At 40.0% G+C, this 22,071-nt stretch overlaps 1 protein-coding gene across 2 annotated transcripts in view; it reads left to right on the forward strand.

Annotated features, from left to right (window-relative positions):
• The window catches only part of LOC108502310 (spermatogenesis-associated protein 5-like), a 52,551-nt gene extending 33,946 nt beyond the window's left edge, over positions 1-18,605 (forward strand). The window contains exons 12-15 of one of the 2 annotated variants that reach the window (XM_017825155.1): positions 3,947-4,000; positions 4,420-4,499; positions 16,684-16,810; positions 18,580-18,605. In XM_017825155.1, the coding sequence (XP_017680644.1) occupies positions 3,947-4,000; positions 4,420-4,499; positions 16,684-16,810; positions 18,580-18,585 (267 nt within the window). In that variant the 3' untranslated portion in view covers positions 18,586-18,605. Of the gene's footprint in view, positions 1-3,946; positions 4,001-4,419; positions 4,500-16,683; positions 16,811-18,579 lie in introns of those variants that run through there. The other variant, XM_017825156.1, reaches the window with a different exon arrangement.
• Positions 18,606-22,071: the final 3,466 nt, after the last annotated feature.

Raw genomic sequence — 22,071 nt, forward strand, 5'->3', positions numbered from 1 at the left:
GTGTGTCTGTATTAGAGCCCAGAACTTGTATGTGAGGCTATCACAGTATTTCTAAAGAGACTAGACAGAGCTGTATGCTGCAGAAATCTGGATCTGTGTCCATCTGCCTCAACAAGCATAAGGGCATAAATTACCTGATTGCCAAAACAGTAAAAAAAATTATTTAAAGATAGTCACTGACTAAATTTCCTACCCGGGTGGCTACCCCAGTGTTTTCAGGTGGTGAAACTCTGCAAGTGGTTTTAAGCACTGCTTAGAAAAATGACTGATACCCTTAAATTTCAGGGATAGCAGATGTTCTTCTTGCTGTTTAAAAACACTTGGAGAACTTCTGTCATGTATAAACAAGCTTATCTCATGTTGCAGCCTGTATACAGGGATTTTATCTTTTGGTGCAGTTAACCTTTGAAGAGTTGATTCTGGTAATATTTTAGATGTAAGGAACTTTTTTCTTGTTTTCTTTATTTAAAAAAAAAAAAAAAAAAAAAAACGAAATTCACCCAATCCAGACCATAAACAAGTAGAAGGTTTCATGATACAAGGGGGGATATATCTTGTAAACGAGGATGGGATAGTCTTTAAACAGAACATGCCTGGAAATTATCTACTTGGAGGCTGAATAAAAAAACCTCAGCAGAATTCAGAGGGCCTGAATTGACAGATTTTATTCTGTCAGTCTGGACTCCTGCTCACAAATGGTGTGCTTATATGCATGGCTAAGCTACAACTGCTTCTGCCAATTTTCTGCTCCAAATCTTCTGCTGGTTTTGGAGTAACTGTGCAAATGACCAGAAGAAACAGGTTTTTATTCCTTTATGTCCGTTCATATGGAAGATGAGCTGTTGCAGAAGAGAACAGAGCGGCGCATCGGTAAACTGGCCCACTTGTTACTGTCACCTCTTGGGCAGCCTATCAACGACTATGAATGGCTTTTAAAGGAATCCTTGTGCTCCCCTCTGGGCCAGAAATGATCTTTCAGCAAATGTTGACTTGCTGACTAAGTTGAGCTTATGTCATTTGATTTTTAAAGCATTAAAAAGTAAGATAAAAAACCCCTCCTGGTATTTCTTGAGTGGTCTCTAAAGCAACCTTGCTCTAAAGAGAAGGCGAGCTTTGTGAAAACCAGAAACTGTGTCAGCTGCCAGCGGGTGACTTTGTGGTGGCCTGTAGACTGCTTCTCATGCAGATTCATTTTTCAAAAAGGAGCTGCCCTCAGTCTGAGCTAAAGGACAGTGTGGGTGCAGACAGGGTAAGGCAGGGGCTCAGCTCAGGTGGGACCAGAGCTAACTCACTTCGGGTGCTACATCCAGCTTCTTTGAACATTTCTAGATTTTGTGTTGTGGTTTTCAGTGTTTGCATGAGATGAATTGTACAGCAATTCCTCATCTTTGTGTGTGCTTTGTCTTACTCTGGAGTCTTTTCCTTTACTGACGCGTATAATAAGAGTTTCAAGCCACTTGGAATAAGAACCATGACATTCAAATGCAGTTCTGGTGTTGTTCATGAGTGGCGAACTAGGAGACCTTCAAATCAATTTTCATTAAAATTCTCCACACGGAGTCATTAACACAGTGGTCTTTCACCTGGAGTTGCTGCTTAATGAAGAGAAAAATGGAGGAAAAACTTCATGTCGAAGCTCACAGCAAACCCATGCATTCAAAATAATTCTCTTTGGAAACATTTTAAACAGTATTTATTGCTTTGATGTTGCCTTCATCATATTTTAATGCTTAATTAAAAATAAAACTCCAAGCATCTGAAATTATATTGTACCTTAAAGCTCAAATAGAGTAGTTTTGGTTTTAAGTATTTTTTTTTTGCTCAGACAAAAGAAAAGAGAAGGTCAGGCTGTTTGATGTTGTGTCGTACTAGAGGAATACACTGGCACTGATGTATGTGATGTTGGTTTTTCCATGAGAATACTGATGTGAATGAAGATTACTTAAGGGTGTGAAAGAGAAGGTCCACAAAAAGTCAGTAAAAGACATCTATAATTATGGGTAGAATCTGCCATGGTTTCTCAGTGTATCAGCTCAGTTTAGCAGAGAGCTGGTGAGAGAGGACTGTGCTCTCATTCCTTAAGGATTTGTTAGGCCTGTGCTATGGGATTCCTCATCTGCCCTGGATGTGATGAATGGTGAGGTCCTGGAGCAGCTGGGCTGGCTCTGAACTGCAGGCCTGTTCCTCACTAACTGCTGCACACTCCTCGTGCTCAGTGTCCACAGTCAATAGCAGGAAGAGACTTCGTTTCTCTCTCTCACCTTGTTTTTACCTTTTCTCTTTCTTGCATTCTATGATTATGTGTCTGAATAGTTCTGTTTCCCCACAAGTATCCACCAGACTCCAATTCTGCAGTCACTGGAGGCCTCCAGGTGACACTTTAGCTGCCACAGCAGTTGCTCTAAGGGTGGGTGTTGCTGAAAGGAAGCAATGCTAACTGTGTCATTTACTTTTCCTGTGGGCCAAGCATGCAGTGCTGCTCTTCCAATCCTTAAACCATGGATTTGACTTGAGTGGTACTCCAGGATCTCACCTGGTCCTTTGGATAATGGACAACTCTGGATGCTTTGCTGCTAGCAGATAACTTGTGCTTTGCTTTTCAGGGTATATGGTTTTTTCCCCTAAATATGCACAGGTATTTTCCAATGGCTCCAGTGTCAAGGTAAAAGTCAGTGCATGAACTGTTACTGCAGGAGTGAAAATGAGTGTCGAGAGGGGAGACTGCAAAAAACCAGTGAGCTCCATTTTCAGAGTGATGAATCCGTGTTCCACTGACCTGGGAACAAAGTCCAGATGGTCCCATTCGAAGAGGGGCTTTAACAGAGGCTCTGTCACTGCCAGTGTATAACTGTGTATGTGCCACATCCTTAATTATAACATACCTGCTGTTTGAAGCTGCCTTTCTGTTCTGGGCTAAGTGTTACCTGAAAGTACTCACAGCTGTGAAGCAGAGGAGGGTGATTCAGTTTTCTGACTGTGAAGGATGTTGTTTCTGCTGGTGAAATGATGAGGACACCTGTTCCCTGAAAAATGGATTGAAGCCTCTGCCTCTTTTCGTTCAGGGTGTTGGATAATGATCGCTGGTTGAGGCTGCAGGTCAATGTTGATGCAAACCAGGCTGAAGTCAATGAGTCATTACCAATCCCAGGAGAATGTGAGGCCCATTAGGAAGCATTATTTAAGCAGCCTCTCCTGCAGGATATAGCAGAACAGCAAATGCTCTGAGAATTCTCCATTGTTTTACTTGTTATAATTGTAAGTACTTGTTCAAGACTTGAACGCTGACCCTGTGGTCTCCAGTGTGTTCCTGGTGGACAGGGATGTGAGTATAAACAGGCACCAGAGCAGCTGGCACTAATAATCCTGCTTGGCAGTCCCTGCAGAGGAGAAGGAATGTGAATGAGCTGAGACACTGAACAGCTTTCTTCCTGGGGCTGGAGTGCCTCCTGGATGAGTTTCAGGTGTGCTGCTATGGCAGCTTCTTCTTTCTGGACCTGCAAACTGTCAAGTTCAAAGAAACCCTGTTAAACATTGGTTTGAGTCACTCTTTTGGTGCTTGCTTGGACAGGATGCATGTTTGAGAGTGCAAGTAAATGCTTTACTGTAATTTGTCTTTTTGGCTGATTTGCAGCCCCTTGTTGCTGTTGTTGAGCCAAACAACTTTTAAGAACCTCAAAGTGTACATTTTTTTGGTTAATTCCATTTCTCATGAAGGATTAGGATGAGAGGACTAATGCATAGTTACATGCATGCACAGTACTAAAATAAATGGAGGAAAGCTTGGTGCAGGTAGAGGGTACATCTAAAAATGCACCAATAAGACTTGCAAATGACAAATTATCAAAATTTCTTAGAGCATCAGCAGTGTAGCACTGGCAGATTGTCTCTGTCCTTTTTTATGTAATTGTAATATGCTTTTTAAACTTTTTTATTTTCTACCTTGCAGGGGCCTGAGTTGATGAATAAATACGTTGGTGAGTCTGAACGAGCAGTAAGAGAGGTGAGGAAGGGCAGGCTATGGATAATGTTAGATGTTAAACTTTCTTGGCATTCAAATTCTTCTCTGCTCATAAAGTTAATTTTAAACTTTCTAAAAATCTCCTGGTGTGAGTTTCAAAAAGAGAAAGAAAATAGAAAAAGCAGGAGGGATATTTTATGTTGTTTATCTTTCTTGAGCATTGGCCTAGTGATGCATGTCAAATTTGGGATCCAGTAGCAGCTGTCACTACCAGGCCTGCATTGCACAGTATCATGCATAGCTTTTAAACGATTTATTTTAAAAAAAAACAACACCAAAACATGATAAGTCTGATGTCTGTTATGTGATGCTCTGTAGCTTTTGAGGCATGTAGGGGGTGATAGCATTCTGTAAACAGTTTCCATCCCTTAAAACAGGGTGTTTCGTTGTTGTTTTTCTAGATCTTCAGGAAAGCCAGAGTGGTGTCTCCTTCAATTCTTTTCTTTGATGAGATAGATGCCTTGGCAGTGGAAAGGGGAAAGTAAGTAATCCTGTTACAAAAATAACAGACATAATTTTCTGATAAATTACTCCTACGCTGTGCAATCACAAGTCTATTTACCCTTCTAGAATTATTTTATGAAATATATTCATTCCACATACAGAAGGGCAGCATGTGTGACTTTTACTCAAGTGTGTTTAACTTGGCATAAACAGGTAAGCTGGTGGAGTTCCTCCTTTCTCATCTCATCAGCAGGAATGATTCTTCTGCTTCTCATGCCCGTTGGCTCTTTTCTGTGGTTTTACCTTGCATTTATTTCCAGTAACTAACTCCTTTTTTTTCCCAGGATTGTTGCACTGGCCTAATTTGGTGTCTCCATCAAGCAAACAATATGATCATAAGCTGTGTAACACAAATTTCCAAGGAGACTACTCATATGCCTAAATTTACACTTACATTTAAACATTTTGCCAGACTGGGAAAAACTTCATGGAAAGATTTGGTAACACTTACATCCTTTCATGCGTGACATTAAGAAGGAATTATTGTGCAAACAGCTAATAGTATTTTCTTTAATATCCTGCTTTGTGATGATTCCAAGTGATGTTTAGCTTGTGCCTGAAGGAGGATTGTAACAGGTTTTAGTTGATACTACAGCATTTAAGATTTGACAGGCTCTGTAAGTGGAATATCTGCTTATAAATGCAGCTGCTACTTGTTGTGAGCAAGTACTTTTATTCTGTTTTGTTTTGCATGACAAGCTACTGACTAGGTGCGTGGAGAAAGTATTTGATCAATTTAAAGCCTCATCAAAATGTCAACATTTTTCTGGAAAACAAGCTCCCTCAGCATCCCTACAAATCCCTTTATATTGCAAAAAGGACATTTGTATCTTCAGAAAAGGTTAACAGGTGTCATTTTGACGTTTCAGTGACACAAATGAATTATTTGTGTTGCAGGAGGTGGCATGACTTGTAGCGTAGAGCTGCCCTGTGAAACAGCTAAGAAATGAATGTATTTGCTGTTGAAAATGCAAAATCCGTGTGAAGATGTTTTCATCAGCATCCTTCTCGTGTGCAGTGTGTGAAACTGTGGAATTTGTGAACTTCCTAGACATGCTATACACTGAAACACCTTGCAACAAAAAGTTGCAAAACCGTGTGCTTGAATCAAGCCAATGGAGGGGAATCTTCCGCTGCTGCAGCTTTTAACTTGTTCAGCTTTCAGAAACACCACTTCATCAACATAAAACCTTTTGGAGGAATAAGCCATAAAACATTTTAATCAGCCTTTTCACACAGTGCCCTCGAGGTGTTGAGTTTGTTTGTTTGTTTGCTTTATTCTCTTAGGGAGTAAACAGCCTAATGTTACCTTACCTGGAACTGTCTGTGGGGGGTAGTAGGCCTGGCACAGCTTGCTGAAGAATGTGGTATGACCTGCTGCAGCCGTGTTGTGCTGGAGACATCTGGTTTTGGAGCTTTAAAAAGAACAGGGTGGGACACACAAATATTTCATTGTCAAATCTGAACCAGATGGGAGGTAAAATATGTAGCAGAGTTCTCATAAAATTCATCTGAAATTAAATGGTGTAGGAAACCAGACAAGGCACTTATTAGAAATGGCCTTTTTTACAGGCTGACTTTGCACAGTAGGAATTTGCAAATGCACTAGAGATGCTAATGATTTGTGGCCTCTGGAGATCCATTTCCTGTACTATTACTAACCATGCTGAAGTTTTCAAGGAAACACCTGTTTATATTGTCTCCCTATTCCCTCTGTTGGTTGAATTAGTTTTCTCTGCCTTGGCAGTGAAAAACACTCTCGGATACAGCTTTGTAAGAGCTTTTCCTCTCGGTTTATGTCCCTGTTAGAATGCTGTGGGCTTTGTGCAGAATGTGCCACATCCCAGATCTCATGGGTAGGCAGCCTCTCCTGATCCTACCAAGACATGTCCAGAGATACAGAGAAGCCAAAGAATAGTTTTGTGAATAATGCCAATCTGAAATATAGATGTGAAATAACACTGAATAATTACTTAATACTTTTGCCCTTCCAAGCACTTTGCCAAGTATTCATTAACCCATAGTTACTTGTTTAGATTTGTCTAAAGCTTGTGGATTTACAACACAAATGTTTTGCTCCCAATCTTTGGAGCTGATTGAACAATCCCTTCTAAGCAGCAGGCACATATGAAGTAATAGACTTTGTGATTAATTAGTGTACAGGTAAATCAAGAAAGATAAGGAATTACCTTGTTTGCACCATTCAATATAACATCTCCTTTGCATCATTTAGTGGATTCTGTCACTGCACAAGCCATTACTCCATGGCAGACACTGTAGCTGCATTCACTTATGCCACGGTGTTTTATTTATTACACATTCCCAAGCCATAATGCCATAATTCCATAACTGTAATACATCTAGCACTCTACTTAATGCAACTGTCTTGTGTAGCAGTTTTGTTTTACAAAATGTATTTGTGTAGAACAAAAAAGTACTTTGAAGTCAGCAAAAATTATATTGGCATCGTTCAGTGTCAGAGTGTATTAGTTCTTAAAAGATTATTTCTTATCCAGCCTGCTTAGAAGTTCCATATCTTTTATCAATATGAACTAAGCTCCTGATTTTGTTTTTTTCTTGTCTGTCCACACTCCCCTTCCAATTTTGCATGTAGGCAGCAAACAATTACATATTAATCAAGGAATTAAAAATGTAGGCTGGATACATACCAGCCTCAAAGACAATTTATGAAACTATAATCCTGCACCTCGGAAGAAAAGTATTTCAGTGCAGAGAGCAATTGCTCAAGAGAAAAGTCTGGAGATCCTTGCTGCAAGAAGATGAGAGGGGGATTCTGAAAGGACTTGGGTTTCTAATGTGGTAGTGAAGGCAGATAAAGATACTTTGAGCTGTATTAATTTCTGAGTCTTGTTCTGTTACACTGAGCTTCTAGCACTCTTGGAAGAATTTTCCATCTCTTTCTGGTTTATGTTGAGACGTTAGAGGAAGTTTAGAGATAACTGAAAATGAAAAATTAGGGGCTGAATGGCCTGACTATAAGGAAAAAAGGAGGCATTCCCTCTAACTGATTCTAGAGAACAGATGATAAACCTGCAGAATAAAGATGGGAGAAAGTTAGAGGTGTCACAGAGAGGTTTGAGTAGGAGAAATGATTGATATGGGGAAAATATCTGTAAATCAGCAAGGCTTTTGGTAGAGCATTCTCCTTCCCCGTGAGTTAGTCATTTGGGAGAAGGTCCAGAACCTTCCACTTGACATCTTTAAAACAAACCTGACATTTCAGGGATCACTGTGCAGCAAGGAGCAGTCGGGCACTGTCAGAGGTGAACAACGTGACGCACGGAGCCTTTTCCACTGCTCTGTGGTTCTAATGAGCATTTGCTTCCACGAGCGGGTTATGACTTTTTCCTTTCTTTCTCCATACTTTTGAAAGATGTTGTTATGACTTTTTGTAGGAGACACTGTGCTAAGGCAGGACTGGTCCAGATACAGCAGGAAAGTTTGCCTGGAAGTAATCCCTGGCCTGCACGAAAGCTTGAGAGGCTTTACAAATTGCACAGCTGCAGAGAGTTATGGGTATTTGTTATCCCTCGGTATTCCTGACCATGTAAAACCTAATTCTTCTAGCCATCAGAGGTTGCCAAGAGGGAAATGGCTTGGTAATTAGACTTGAAAGTGATGAATGAACGTGGGTCTGTGTAAATGCAGCACAGACAGTCTGTTTGCTGAACTTAAGAAATCTCTGTGCTTTGGAAATGGGACATTGTTTATATAAGTAGGATTTTTAGGATTTTTGGGCGGGAGACATATTTGTTCCTTTTCTTGTTTTTTCAGAAGCAAAGCATTTTCCCCTTTAACTGCAAGTCTTTGTAACGTAAGATGGGAAATGTTGTAGACTGCTATAGAAGACACTGATAAATTCCATTTTCAAAGGGGAAAAAAAGAGAAAGACAAGGGACAAATCAGTACCTTGCATTTGACTTCTGGAGGCCAAAACAATTTGGTAGATGAATGTTGCTAACCTTTTCAGAGTGAGGGTAGAAGTGACAAAGTGAAGGGATATTGCTACCGGTCCCCTGAAAACTACAACTTGATGATGCTTTTTCGGGAAAATACATTATCCTGTATGCTGAGGGGAGGATAGATAGATTCCTAAGCCACAATTTGAATTGCTCAGAAGCACTGAAAGATGTACTGTTTTCATTTAGGTATTAAAATATTTGCAATCTCAAATTTTGAGGCCCTCAGGCTTCTAAAGGAAGGTGTGAAGAACAGCAGCTCCTCTACTGTCCTCTGCTACCTCTGCTTTTAACAGAGACAGTGGTAAATCTTCTCTTTTTAAACCAAGCTGTCTTTCTGGAATATTTTAGCCCATATTTATACTCTGCACTTGAACATACCCTTGCATTTTTGTATCTGTGCAAATTCCCTGGTGCACTGAGCAGCCTCTGTCATGATGGAGGTCAGCGATTGCATCCAGTAAGGAAACCCATGGAGTGGACCCTGCAGGGATGCAGCAAGGTGACATTGGGTAGGATAGAGGTTGTTGGCAGAAATCCACCTTGCACAAGGTAAGTTATCAGTAGTCCCTGAATTGGGGAGCGTCAACTGATTCCCTGCAATATCTGAGCTGTGTTTGTGTGTGATGGAGAGCTGAGACATTTGAAACTGCTGTGTGAATTCTTCAAAGTTTTGGAATTTGGTATCGAAACAGAAATATTGTCTGGGAAAAACTGCATGTTGCATGTCCAGTGCCAGCTTTCTATTTTAGGCCTAGCAAGGAGTGGTGAAGAAGGAAAGTTTTGAAACAATTTGATTGTACAACAAAGCTTGTATTTGTCTTTGGAATAGCAATTTTAACAAATGACATTACTCAGACATTGTGTGTATATACAATAAATTTCTGAAATCCCTTTAGTTTTGAAACAAACTCATTAACAATTCTTGTCTAGCAAGAATCTTTTGTCTCAATGTGTTCTAAATCTGTGTTTCTTCCTTTTTGTAACTTTGACAGCCTGTGTTATAATTTGGATGTTTGAAGTCGATAGAGAATTTCATTGGCATCAGTGGAAGCAGGACTGGATCCATAAACCCTTTCCTCAAAGTCATCTAAGTGCATGGATGCATGTGCAGGATTTAGAAGGAGTAATCAAGGCTGTTAGTGTAGGTAGGCCTGTTCTTCAGTGCTTGGGAATTCTGTGGCAAAGCTCATCTGAGGAAAGATGCTTCAGCCAAAGACATGAATTTGAGCCTCTGACTGGATTCCTGCAAGGGGCCCAGTTGAAACAGATACCAGGATTAGAGGGATCAGAAGTGGGCATACACGGTGACTATTTAAATTCCCAGTATGGCATTGGCTATGGAAAAAGATCATCTTACCCACACTAAATGAGCCCAAGCAGGTTACAGCTGCCTGCAGGGTTGGGACTACAATGATTGAAGGCCTTTTTTTGGTGTATTTATTTTTAAAAAAATTAATGATGTATGGGAGGAACATAAATGTAATTAAAATTTATAAATGAAACTTATTCCATCTGAAAGTGAACCTCTTATGCTTAAATATTGTTGTAACGAAATGAAATCCAGTCTAGTTAGTTACTTCTAGGCCTGTAATACTTCCAACTTAAACTGTACTTGCTTCCCTGGTTGATATGATTGATTACATTTTTCAACTTGATCAACTTTCAGGAATGCACAGAGGAGAAATGCTGAGAAAAACAGAATGAAAGGAAATGGGAAATTTACTGTGCATCAGGTGTGTGTTTGGGGTTTATTGTTTGTTTGTTTTCTTTTAAGGCAGCATCAGTGTTAGCAGAACGGGAGAACTCATGATTCTTGTGTCAGCAAGGTGATGCCAGGGCCAGCTGAAAGCACAGTGTAATGTCCATCTTTCATGGATGTGCATCTGGAATTAGTTGCAAGCAGATGGAAATGGGCAATGGATCATCACATCATGGGTGATGTGCTTGGGGAAAGCCCTCCGGAAGAAAGCCTTTTGAGTCCAAACCTGTCTCAAACTGGCTCCTTTCCTCCTTTTTTCTCCTTTCATTGTGTTTATTTTGTTTGGGCCTATTTCATTAACTTTTGGAAGCTGCAATAATAAGAAATTTAGGCGAAAGGAAGGGGCTTGGTTGCATGACCGTGGAGGGTAATTAGGATGTGTTTGCAGCTGGACGTTTGTTTCAAAGTCACCTGCTGACAGCTGAGCACCATTGCCTCTTTTCACAAAGCTCATCGTCGTTTTAGGAAGCTTGCTTGGAAGCTGGGGGCCACTCCAGGAGCACTCAGTTCTTTTATTGTTCTATGTTTTTCTAACGTCTTAAAAAACAAATTATATGAACTTCACTCAATCAGCAAATCAGCAGTTGGCAAAACACCATTTTGGCGTGGAGGTGACCATGAAGTTAAATGTTCTACCCAGACTGAATTTCCCAGACTTTCCTAAATTTCCTCTGGAGATTTTCCTTCTGTGGTACTTGAATTCTGCTCTTGAGGAAACAGAGAAGATGTGAAACAATATTGTGGGTAGTAGCTGATACAGGTGCATACAGAATCCAACAGCTTCTAATTGTAGGGTGCTGATGGAGGGAAGGCCTTAGGATTATGTTCTTTCAGAGTTTTTCTGATGACACAGGCAGGGAAATTCCCTCCTGTGGGGAATGCTTCTTATCTGAGCACCAGAGGGGGTCTGTGCATTGGTGTATTTGGTTTTGTTTTGGTTTTTTTTGATGACTAGTGAAAGTATGTAAGTGATAACATATAAGATTTACGTAGTGTTTCTTAAGACTTTCTAATAACATCTAATAACATCCAAGCCTGTAGTATCTGTAGTGGTGTGAATAATAGTCATTGAAATTCTACCATACATGTGGTACAACATTCACAGAAGTAAATTTGGCCCATATTATTCCATAATGATGAAAGAGCCTGCTTTTTTTCCTAACGTAGCAGTGTCCATTCTGGTGGACATAATGCCCCAGTGCTAGAATTTTTGAGTGAAAATTGATATCTGGGAACATCCTGCAATTACTATTTTTCTTGTAATGCTATTGGAGTAGATTATTTTAATTTTTTTTTTTCTCTAATGCTGTGGAAAACCTTAAGCTGCCAAAGCCGTATTTCACCCGAGTTTGTGAGGGAAGGAAATAAAACAGTGTGACAGTTAATTATGATCACGGCAGTTGGACTGAAAAGCTGGACTTGGCAGGTGCTCCTTGCTGACAGGTTCCCCCTGCAAAGCCCTGACAGAAATGTCAGACTCAATAAAAATCCTTCAGGCTGTGTGAGCGAAGTGACTCTTGCGTGGGAGTGTGCTGGCAGGGGGCTTTTGTACTTTGGGAACCTTTTACCTCAGTAGTTCATGGAGAGGTGGAGAGTCCTGCCAGAAAGGTCTATTTCAACCTGTATTAATTTTTTTGATACTGGCCATTTTGTCGTGTCAGTGACTTTTACATTTGTTTTGATATGAAATTGTTTCCAGAGATTTCGGTGGAAGAATTATTTGAGGTGATACCACGTCCACAAGTATTTCTAAAACCTATAAATTTTGATAGTGATTGCAATTCTTTAGTTAGGGGGAAAAAAATAAAAAAGGCAGGTTTTATCTGTATGTAAATCTTGCCTGATGGGACATTTTGGAAAAGAAGGTGGGCTGTACTCCCTTCTCACAAAATCTGCATTATAGATTTCAACCACGTGGAGATTAATCCCTCTGCAGTAATTTATCCTGGATACTTCTCCTGACATCTGCCTCTCTGACGTCCTAGCTCTGCCTGATGTAGGGTCAGCTGTGCAGGAGAGGTGTTCTCCCAGACTTCCTCCTGTTTTTGTAGCTTCACAGTTGCTGTGAATTTAACAGCACTCAAAATGTAGTTGTGTGAATGAATATTCCCTGCATTTCTACACCCACGATTATGCAGTGTAACTAAATTAGGATCCTGATGCTGCAGGTCAGGTGTTTCAGGCAGGCTTCAGTGCCGCTGAAGTTAGTGGTGAGATGAAGAGCCATTGGTTCTGCTTTACAAGATTTAAGTGGTGATGGAGCCTTAAATACTTTTTTCAATGAGAATGACATCTGGTGTTCTGAAAAAAACACTCATTCCACGGCTTTGGAAGTGTTCTAGATGGTCAGATGATACCGATGTATGTTTGCTTTAGCTTGCAGTGGTGATGCTAACCAAATTTTGTCGTGAGGTGAAACCACAGTGACTGCATTCTCAGACTGTTTTTAGTTTTCTAATATTAAAAAATCCATTAGATAAAGGGCAGGGCGAAAGAGAAGGAAATTAAATAAGTGAAAATGTACAAAACAAGAAGTCAGTTGCTGTCAAAAAAAAATGCCTATAGCAAGAAGGGTAACAGATTTAAATATGATTTCATACATCTGGCTATGTCTGGTAACAAAATCTCCTTGGCTTGAAGAACTATATAAGTGAGTGAACTGTATGTACTCCTTGATGCAGTGATAGAATCAGGCTGTGGTTGCTTTTATATCCCCAAGAAGATGTATGAGAGTGGCTGAAATTATCCAGGGGGAAATTTCAGTGCCCACTGCTGTATGAATCCAGCTGGCTAGAAGGGTCTTTGGATAAGGCCAAAGGAGATAGAAATAAAAGCTGCTGTGGAGAGCCCTCACCTGCTATATTGAATTTAGAGCTGGTGCTCATGATCTCTCAATTCTATCAGACAAGGCCAGAATTAATTCTGATTAATTGTGAGGCTTTGGTATACTTGCAGAATGCATGATTTATTCTGGCAAAAATGTGTGTTGGGAGTGCCTTTAGCTAAAATAAAATACTAAGAACAGGGTTGTCTTTCATATTCACCATCACTAGTCTGCTTTAATCCATGAATAGTCTTACCTGACAGGCTTTTGCCATTTAGGAAGCTTCTCTGATGGTCAAGTGAACTGCCTGTGCAGGAGCACACATGCGCTTGGTCTGAGACTGGTGTGTGCTACACTTGGAGGAGTAGCTGAAATATCATAGAGGGGAGGATATCTGGCTCTGACTGATCTAATAAACTAGTAAGCAAAGACATTTTTTGCCTTTAAAATTCTTTCATTGAGGATTTTAAGTAAAGAGGGATTGGCAAAAAATTAGCTCATAGCCTGATATATTTCATTAGGGCAACACAAGAGATTCCTTTAAATTCCTAGGCCCTTCTGGAGCAGCCAGACTCCTCTTTGCTCACACACGTTTTATTTTGGAGTTGAAGGTATTTCTGGTTTGGGCACGTGCACACATGGCCCTGCGTGAATTATGTGAGGGGCTTAACTCTGGCTGCCTGGATTTGCAGGCGGCGTGTTGACAGGAAATTAGTTTGTACGAGGACGTGCCTTTTGAGGACTATTTCCAGGCAGTTGTGATGATGACATCAGCACGGGGAGGTCAGGTGGAGGTGGGGGGGCAAAGGCAGCCCCTTGGCTGGGAGTTGGTTTTGGCAGTGCCTCCGTGGGACTGGAGGGTTAATCATCATTTGTTTCTCTGGCTGCCGTTTGCGTCAAAAGGCCGGGCAGCCTTAATGAACGTTGCCTGTGTTAATTTGAAACCCTTGCTGGGAAATCATGGGAAAATGGAAAAGCACATAGTTGTGTGTCACCCCTCAGATTAACAGCTTGGGCAGCGCTGGAGCCCTTGGTGTGGCTCTGGTGCAGCTCCAAGCAGCTGGGAAAGAGATCGCTCCCTGTGCCTGCCTGGGGTTTTTATGGGGTATCCTGTTAAGCCAAAAGCTAATTTACTGTAGACTCTGTGCTAAAAATGGTGCATTGTGTGACAACTTAGTGAACTATGTAAATAAAAGCACTGAAAGTAGAAATCTGTGGTGTCATAGGACCCAGACACCTTGATACTGGTTTTATTATTGATTTTTTTTTTGTGTGTGTGGGTTTAAAATTATTTACTCCACTTTGAAGAGACAATAATAAAGCCCCAAATAATGTACTGGTAGCCCCCTTCATGTTTAAGCTGTATTATACCATCACTGATTGCCCAACTGCAATTTTCTGATGATGCCTGAATTGCATGAAAGTCTTTGCAATGTGCATTCCCCTGTTACAGTGGGGGTTTTCTTTAGGATAAATACTTCTTTAATGTGTTGTGGGGTGGTTTTTTTTTTTTCAGCCTGAAGCTTGTAAGAGGAATGTTTATATTGGGGAAAGATGTAATATCCGTTCTAGCCACCTCTCTTTTAAACGAAGTTTTGGGGTTTTTTTAAGGGAACAAAGAAAAGTTTAGCATCTCCTCCAAAGACTTCTACCTTCAGGTCATCTTATATAATGTTAGCATTTTGGTCCCAGTCTTATAATTATTTTTTCCTTTGACTAGCATTTTCTTGTGCTCAGTCTGTTGGGTATAAAGTTGAGTAAATGTGAAACTTATGCAAGATGGGAGGCCTGAATCCCTACTGAGACTAGCTAATGTTACAAAGTTGGTTTTAATTTCCTTTAAGCTTTGTGTCCTTCGAAAAGCATTTACTATCCATGTCCAACACCTGAAGTGTTTTATCACACGCAGCCCTCTATAAGTCACTGGGACTGTGACCCGTGAGTATGTTAGAAATGCTTTAATATCACTTGGGAAATTCCAATGTGCCTGCAGAAAACCCAAAAGCTGATGACCATGTAACCCAAGTCCCTTCTCTAATATTTCTTAGCAACCTAAATATTCTGTTAGCCAACATCTATTACAGCTCCTCAAAGATGTTTTCCAGACTGGGTGTGATAAGTTTAATGTTTTGCACTGGAAAATTACAGAACCACTTGTAGGATGGGAAAGTTAGGGAATTTTTTTTGTAGGAGAGCTGTACAGCAGTGATGGAGCCATTAGTGTTCCTTTGGCTCTGGGACGTTTGGGAAGCCCTGTGGTTGCAGGCAGGCTGGTGGTGGGTGGCAGTGCTGCAGCAATATATGTGTTTAATAACTATACAGCTGTATTTGTGTGCTCTCTATCTGCTGGAAATAATTGGAGCACTTATATTTTAATATATTTAATATATTTATTTTTGGAAACTAGCATTCACCAGGATAATGGTATTGTACTTGTGTGTGTGTGTGTGTGTGTGTGTGTGTGTGTGTGTGTAGGTGCCTGTATATCTTTATAAACATTAAAGAGAACTTTTGGGAAAGGATTTGCAAAAAATTTAAGATTAAATAATTATCTTAATCCTCTGTAGATTTGGCTTTGTTTTAAGCACCAGACTTTTTGCTTCTTAATGTGACGTTTAGAGCGATCTGGAAGAATGGGAGAGACTAATTTTTTTTAAAATTGTATTGCAAAGAGCCTGTTTAAAGGTAGAGAAATGAAACCTTCCTCTGTGCAGCAGAGCCAGGAACAGTCCTGGAAGAGCTGTTTCCCATTGGTGAAAGACGATGTAGGTGTGTTCATACCCATCCACAGGGGAAGGCTGTGTCAGAAACTGTGAGGCTTTGCTGTGTGCTAAGAGCAGGACTCCTGGTTTCTGGCAAAGGAGGATAAACCCCACATTTTTGGTGCTATCTGGCAATCTCCAGCTGCTTGCCCCAGCCTGCTTCAGCTTCCCTGCCCCTGCTTAGCAGAGGGAATGCTTTATGCCTTGTCTGCATAGGTTTTTCACATATTGGTGATTTCAAAACTGGAGTTTTCAGGTTTTCAGTCTTGGGTTTTTTTCCTAGTATCTGGAAAATCAGCTGAGTTAAAGGACTGTCAATGCTATTATGAGGCAGTTGGTCAACACTCAATTTATTCTCATTTGATGGAGACAGCATAACAATGTAGAACTACTCTGCAAAACACATAAGTGCCTAATTTTTTATACTGCATAGGGTGGTGTAAGCACTCACTTGGATGATGCTAAAAAGGAAAGTTTGCCTGACTAGTTAAGAAGCTGCATGAATTCAGTTATCTAAAAAATGTTTATTCCAGAGATCCACGTTGTGTTAAGTTCTTTACAACCTTCATAGCAAGGCAGTAAAAAAACCAAAAAGCTGACTCAGTTATTGAGTGCCAAGAAATAATTTGAAGTACTAAGTCTGTCATTTGCTGCTCACTTGATAAGACTGTTTCAGAGATTGAAGGCGAAAATAAAAATGAGAAAGAATTAAGATAAAAAGATGCATCTCTGTAAAATAAAAAGAACAGTATATCCTTTCCTTTCTCCAGTTTTCTAGGAAGAGAAAGCTAATGCTGTGACTTTTTTTTTTGTTTTGTTTTTTTATAAATCAGCTCCTCAGGTGCTGGCAATGTAGCAGACCGTGTCTTGGCTCAGTTGCTGACGGAAATGGATGGGATAGAACAGCTGAAGGACGTGACAATTTTGGCAGCTACAAACAGACCGGACATGATAGACAAGGTACGAATGGATGCACTGTCGTATATCCTGTTCTCTTAAAAAGACCAGATTTTGGTATAATTCCATTCTCTTTTACTCTCCAAACTGTTGTCTGATCAATTTAATGATTAAGAGTAGAGGTTTGAAAATGAAGACAAGGCAAAGGAATAGTTCGTGTCCCTCACTTTTTCTTCCTCCCTACAGAATTTTTACCAGAAACAAAATGTTTTGCCATAGCCTTAAGTATCCGTTTCCTAGATGAGACTTTCCTTAAGTCGAGCTCATTGAACTTGTGCAGCAACATTTCTGTCAAACTGCTGCCGTGGTTTTTGCTTCTGTTTTGTTTGTTTATGCAGGAGTTTGCTGGAGTTTGTTGGTTTCATTAGTTACTTCCTTTCAAGAGATTAAATATCTCCTCAGTGCCCTTATCCTGCTGCCAGCACTATGGTTTCCAACTGTAAACAGTACAATTTCTCCTCAGATCCTGCTGCAGCTCTGCTGGCGTGACAAGAACATGTCAAATTTGTAAAAGCTGGAGGGTTGTAACACTTACTGCAGAAAAACCTCCAAACACAAAACCAACCCAGCAGCCCTCTAGAAAATCCACTTTAAAATCCTCCACCACTGCTGTGTCTTCTCACAGCTAAGTGCAGTAGACGGGTCAGTCTGAAGTGATTTCCTTTAAGATACGTTTTGTAGTGTTGGTAAGGTTCTTTATTCCACAGCTTTTCACCTTCACAACATTAATGAATGTGATGACAAGTTGATGAATTTAGTTTTCCTGATCTTTTTTAGGGTTTCTTATAAGTTTCTTAAATAATTCTCACATTTTAAGCTGCTTCTGGAATAGTTTTTTTCTGTTTGTCTTGGAGCATTCAGGCATAAAATACACATAAGTATGGTTCATATACCAAGGAAGTCTTGAGAAAAAACCTTATATTTTGGCTCCAGAACACAGACTCTTCCCTGTTGAAGGAAGCCACACAGCTGATGGAGACCTGACAAAGGCTTATTTAGAGCTTACTTGTACACTGTCTGTGAGCCTGCCATGGCAAAGTAGAGCTAGCAAAGTGTTTTCAGTAAAAGGTGATAAAACTGATCAGTGAAAAATATACTTGTGCAAAATTGAAATTGTCAAAATTTCACTTTTGTCAAGTTGATTTCAGTTTTCTTTAGTGGCTGTTCTTCAGAGTCAGACTAATCTGAATTTGAAAAAAATCTGTTTGTTGAACAGAAGGGAAATTTCCTTCTGAGTCAGTTCAGCATTGTACTGTCTTGTCTCCATCTCTACCTGGGAATTCAGTTCCCTGCTGTTCTCCCTTTTGCTGGATTTCTCGTGGGCACACAGTGAAGGCTGCTTTCTTGTGTTGTAGTTTTTAATTGAAATACTGACAATATTGGAACAGTGCAAGAGTTGCCACCCTGCAATACTAAGAACTTGATAGAACCTGAGTTACTGTATGCTGTACCTACATCACTGATGCAAATCCAGACCTCTTAGCCTGGGATATGATGCATAAAAATTTAATGTCTTCTGTACATATGAATTTTGGGGGGGTGGTGAACTTTTAAGAATGAACAACACAGTTTTGTTTGGATGCCAACATATCTTATGTATTCTTTCCCCAAGTAAAGCTGATGGGCTTGACTCTAAATATAAAGAAAAGGAGAAAGTTGCAATGAGGCAGTGCTCCCCACAGTAGCAAGCTGTGTGATTACAGGAATTTTATTAGCAATTTTAATAGCCACAAATGGCTCCTTATATTTTTATTGAAAACTCTTTTCACCAGATATAATGGGAAGCAAACAAACAAAAGAATTCTGGAAAGCATTCACCTAACAGAGTAGCAGAGCAAAAGTTCATCGATCTGGAGGAAAGGGGATTTTAAACTGTGATTTAAAGGGATCGCATTTGAGTTGGTTTTGCATACTTCATACTTCATCCAGACCAGACAGGCTGTACCAGGCCACCACTTTCTCCTGGGTCCATGCAAGATTTGCAGTGCATGAGTTGTACTTTTTTCCCCCTTCCCTGGAAAAAAGAAGACTGACACCAGAAATCACCTGTATTGTGGGATTCGCTTAATGGGAAATTTTTCAATGTGGGCTTTCAGTTTACTTTGTGATTGCTGATCCCTTTGGAAAGGTAACATTTTGTTAAATTCATGTTTTATATTGAAATAATCAGTTATGTGTGACAATTAACTGAGTGTCCTACTTTCCTGGTTATATATGATGACTAAACTTTAACTTCTAATGCACAAACTTTACATATGTTATAAAGGTACAAGGCAGTCTGTCTTCTCTACTTCCAAGGACTAGGAAAACATCTGGAATACTTTTTTGTGACTGTTCTTTAGCTTTTCAAACCAAGAAATGCTTGAGGAATGTACACTTTCTAAGTTTTATGTGCTTACAAAATTGGTAACAATCCATCCAGCATCTTCATTTACGTGGCTGCTGCTTAACTGACAATTCTGTGATGATTAATCTTTTGTAATTTGAAAACAGCACTTGGGAATATCAAATGTAAGAGTATTCCCCAGAGCCTAGTGCAGACTTCATCATCCCTGCAAACACTGCAATACGTTGCTTTCAGTTAGTGAATAGATTTGAGTCAGACTTTATAAAAGGTTATGAGTAATGATAAACTTGTTTTGACTTGTCACAGACATCTATTAATAAGGTAATTTCTCTAAGATGTCATGATTGTATTGAAATATTGTTGCAGCCTTGTGTCCTGTGTTTGTAGCATTCAGATACTTTGCATCTCATTCATGTGATGCTGGAAAGGCCTTGGAATAGCTTCTATTTTTCGTAAGAATGCAAAACCAGCATGTACTGTTTTCAGCCATGTATGGTACAGAAAGTGATTTCTCTTGGAAGGGAAATATTCTGGAACAAGATGTTCTGAACATTCTTTGAAAGTGATACAGAAACAAAACACTCTGAGTCAGTCATAATAGTAAAATCTTTCCTTTTATTCTTCATTCTATAAGCAGAATTGATGAGCAATAAGTGGAAAAACTACTTTTTGTTTTTGGTGACTTACCCACTCAGGAGTGATTTTTCATGCCTAAAATGTGTTGCAATAACTTTATGGAGCTGCTTGTGATTCAGAGTTTGTCTTTTCCTGTGTATCAGCCTAACCAGAGATCATTCATCCCCACATAAAAGTAAAACACTGTGAATAAATTGCTCAGCTTGAAATTAAACATTCTCTCCGGACATACATGTGTATAGATTTCCAGGTGTGGTCTGACAGATTTCCGTGGAAGAAAACCTAGACCAACTCATCAGGATTAACGTGTCCTGTTTTTAGCTCTTCAGTGGAACCTGCTTTCCTGGCCTTTTAGCACTGGGCTTATTTTATGTGAGAAGGTTGAATTGCTATCATTACCTTCCCATGCAGATATTTTTTTTTCCCCCCTCTTAAAGCAGCGTTTCAATCTCCATTAGCAAGGGTACAGTGAAGGAAGGGAGACTGTCAGATCCCCAGGGACCTTGGTGAATGTTTTAGCACAGGAAGCAAGATGCAAGTTGCTCCTGCATCAGATAGTTTTACCTCCTGCTGGGTCAAATTTGAATGTCAAACACATTAGCTGTGATGTAAAACACGAGGTGCTGAGCGAAGCGAGGGCCTGTGGTATAGGGTGACATCCTGGAGCTCCTGACAGCTTCAGTTCTCCTTATCGAGGGGTGCAGAAAAGACTATCCTCAAATATGCTATTTGCATAAGAATGACAGGATGTGATAGGACAAATGAAGATTAATGGGATGCTGTGCTGTCAGCGTTACCCATTGTCTCGAGATTGATGATGGTCTGGATTTTGTCTGCATTCATGGGCTCCAGTGTAGTTTAAACCAGAAACTATCCTGGTACCTTGAATACTGAAGAACTGAATCTTTTCAGTGCTTTGTTAGCACAGGAGGGCTTGGCTCCCCATTTCCAAGCATCCTGCTTGTTGGTATAAAACCATGTATTTTGCATATTGTGCCAGTGCAGAGGATTTTTTCTGTCTCTTTTTGCATGTTTATTTTGCTTTTTAAAAACCTCCTACTCCCTAGTCTTCTTCTTCACCTCCTCTTCCATCACCTGCAGGTTTTGCTGCTCTGTTGACTTCGTTCTATTAACGATTGGGTTTGAATCCAGCTTATTTAGTTTAAGAGCCACGTGGATAACACTGAGTTTTCTGTTTGGGTTATGTGAACAAAATAAAACAGAACTGCAGCTGATATTCTTCCTAGCCACTGCCAAGCATGAGGAAAGGGAATAAAACTCCCTTCCCCCGTGGTTCAGTTGGATTTGGAGGAGTCTTTTGGGCAGAGAAGTCAAGCAGAGGTTTATCAAATTGATCTGCCCCTCAAAATGTTGATTACTATGTATTTATGGGACAACCTTAATTTAAAGTGGCTTGTTTTGATGAAAATAAAAAATGCGTGATAGAACCATTTGGCAGAATCAGTAAAGAAATTATAATTTCTTGCCTGCAGCAAAAGTAAATAATCTTTCCCCTTTAAAAACATCAAAGTTCAGTCTTTCTGAAGGCTTATGGAAGAAATTCAAATATTTAAGTTTGCAGTTTTACAAGTTAAAAGGAATAGGAAAGATTCCTGCGCATTTATTCATTATTGTCTGGAAATGTATATGTGCTGTTTTAAGGCAGGTGAGGCTACCAGCATGTTAACAGTCAGATGCAGGGGCACAAACCTCACTGACACATAATGCATGTTTTCCTACTTAGGTATTTCTCTATTTGGGATTTTCATTTTGGTCAGATACATCTTACAGATGGTTCTTCCTCTGCCACAGCTTTAACTTGGTAGGATTTCCATTTTCCCAAATACGGTGTAGTACTGTAAAGTTGGAAACCACATAATCCATCAGTCATGTGTCTTGCAGACTCCCAGGCAGGAAAGGGGGATAAGTCTCTGGCTGTCCTTTCTCAGCATCGCATCTCTGCAGATTCCATCCAGATTTGGAGGACAGGGGACCCAAAATTGGGTACTTTTAAGAAGGAAATGGTGCAGGGACACTTAACTGCATCACAAGAATAGAACAGGTGCGAAAGTATTTCAGAGTAGGAATAAAAGTAAGGGAACACAATCGCCATGTCTCTCCACACTGCTGAACCAGTAATTATTATTTTTTTACTTTAAATGCTGAAATGCCTCTCTGCTTGTCAAAGGACACTCCTCATATTCTTTTAAAGCCCTGGGATTAAAAACAGAGAGCAAAATTTCGTAGGTCTCCTTTTCAGTCAGCCAGCACCTAGAGTACT

The sequence above is a fragment of the Lepidothrix coronata genome, unplaced genomic scaffold (assembly GCF_001604755.1).
Source record: "Lepidothrix coronata isolate B3197 unplaced genomic scaffold, Lepidothrix_coronata-1.0 Scaffold116, whole genome shotgun sequence".
Classification (NCBI taxonomy): domain Eukaryota; kingdom Metazoa; phylum Chordata; class Aves; order Passeriformes; family Pipridae; genus Lepidothrix; species Lepidothrix coronata.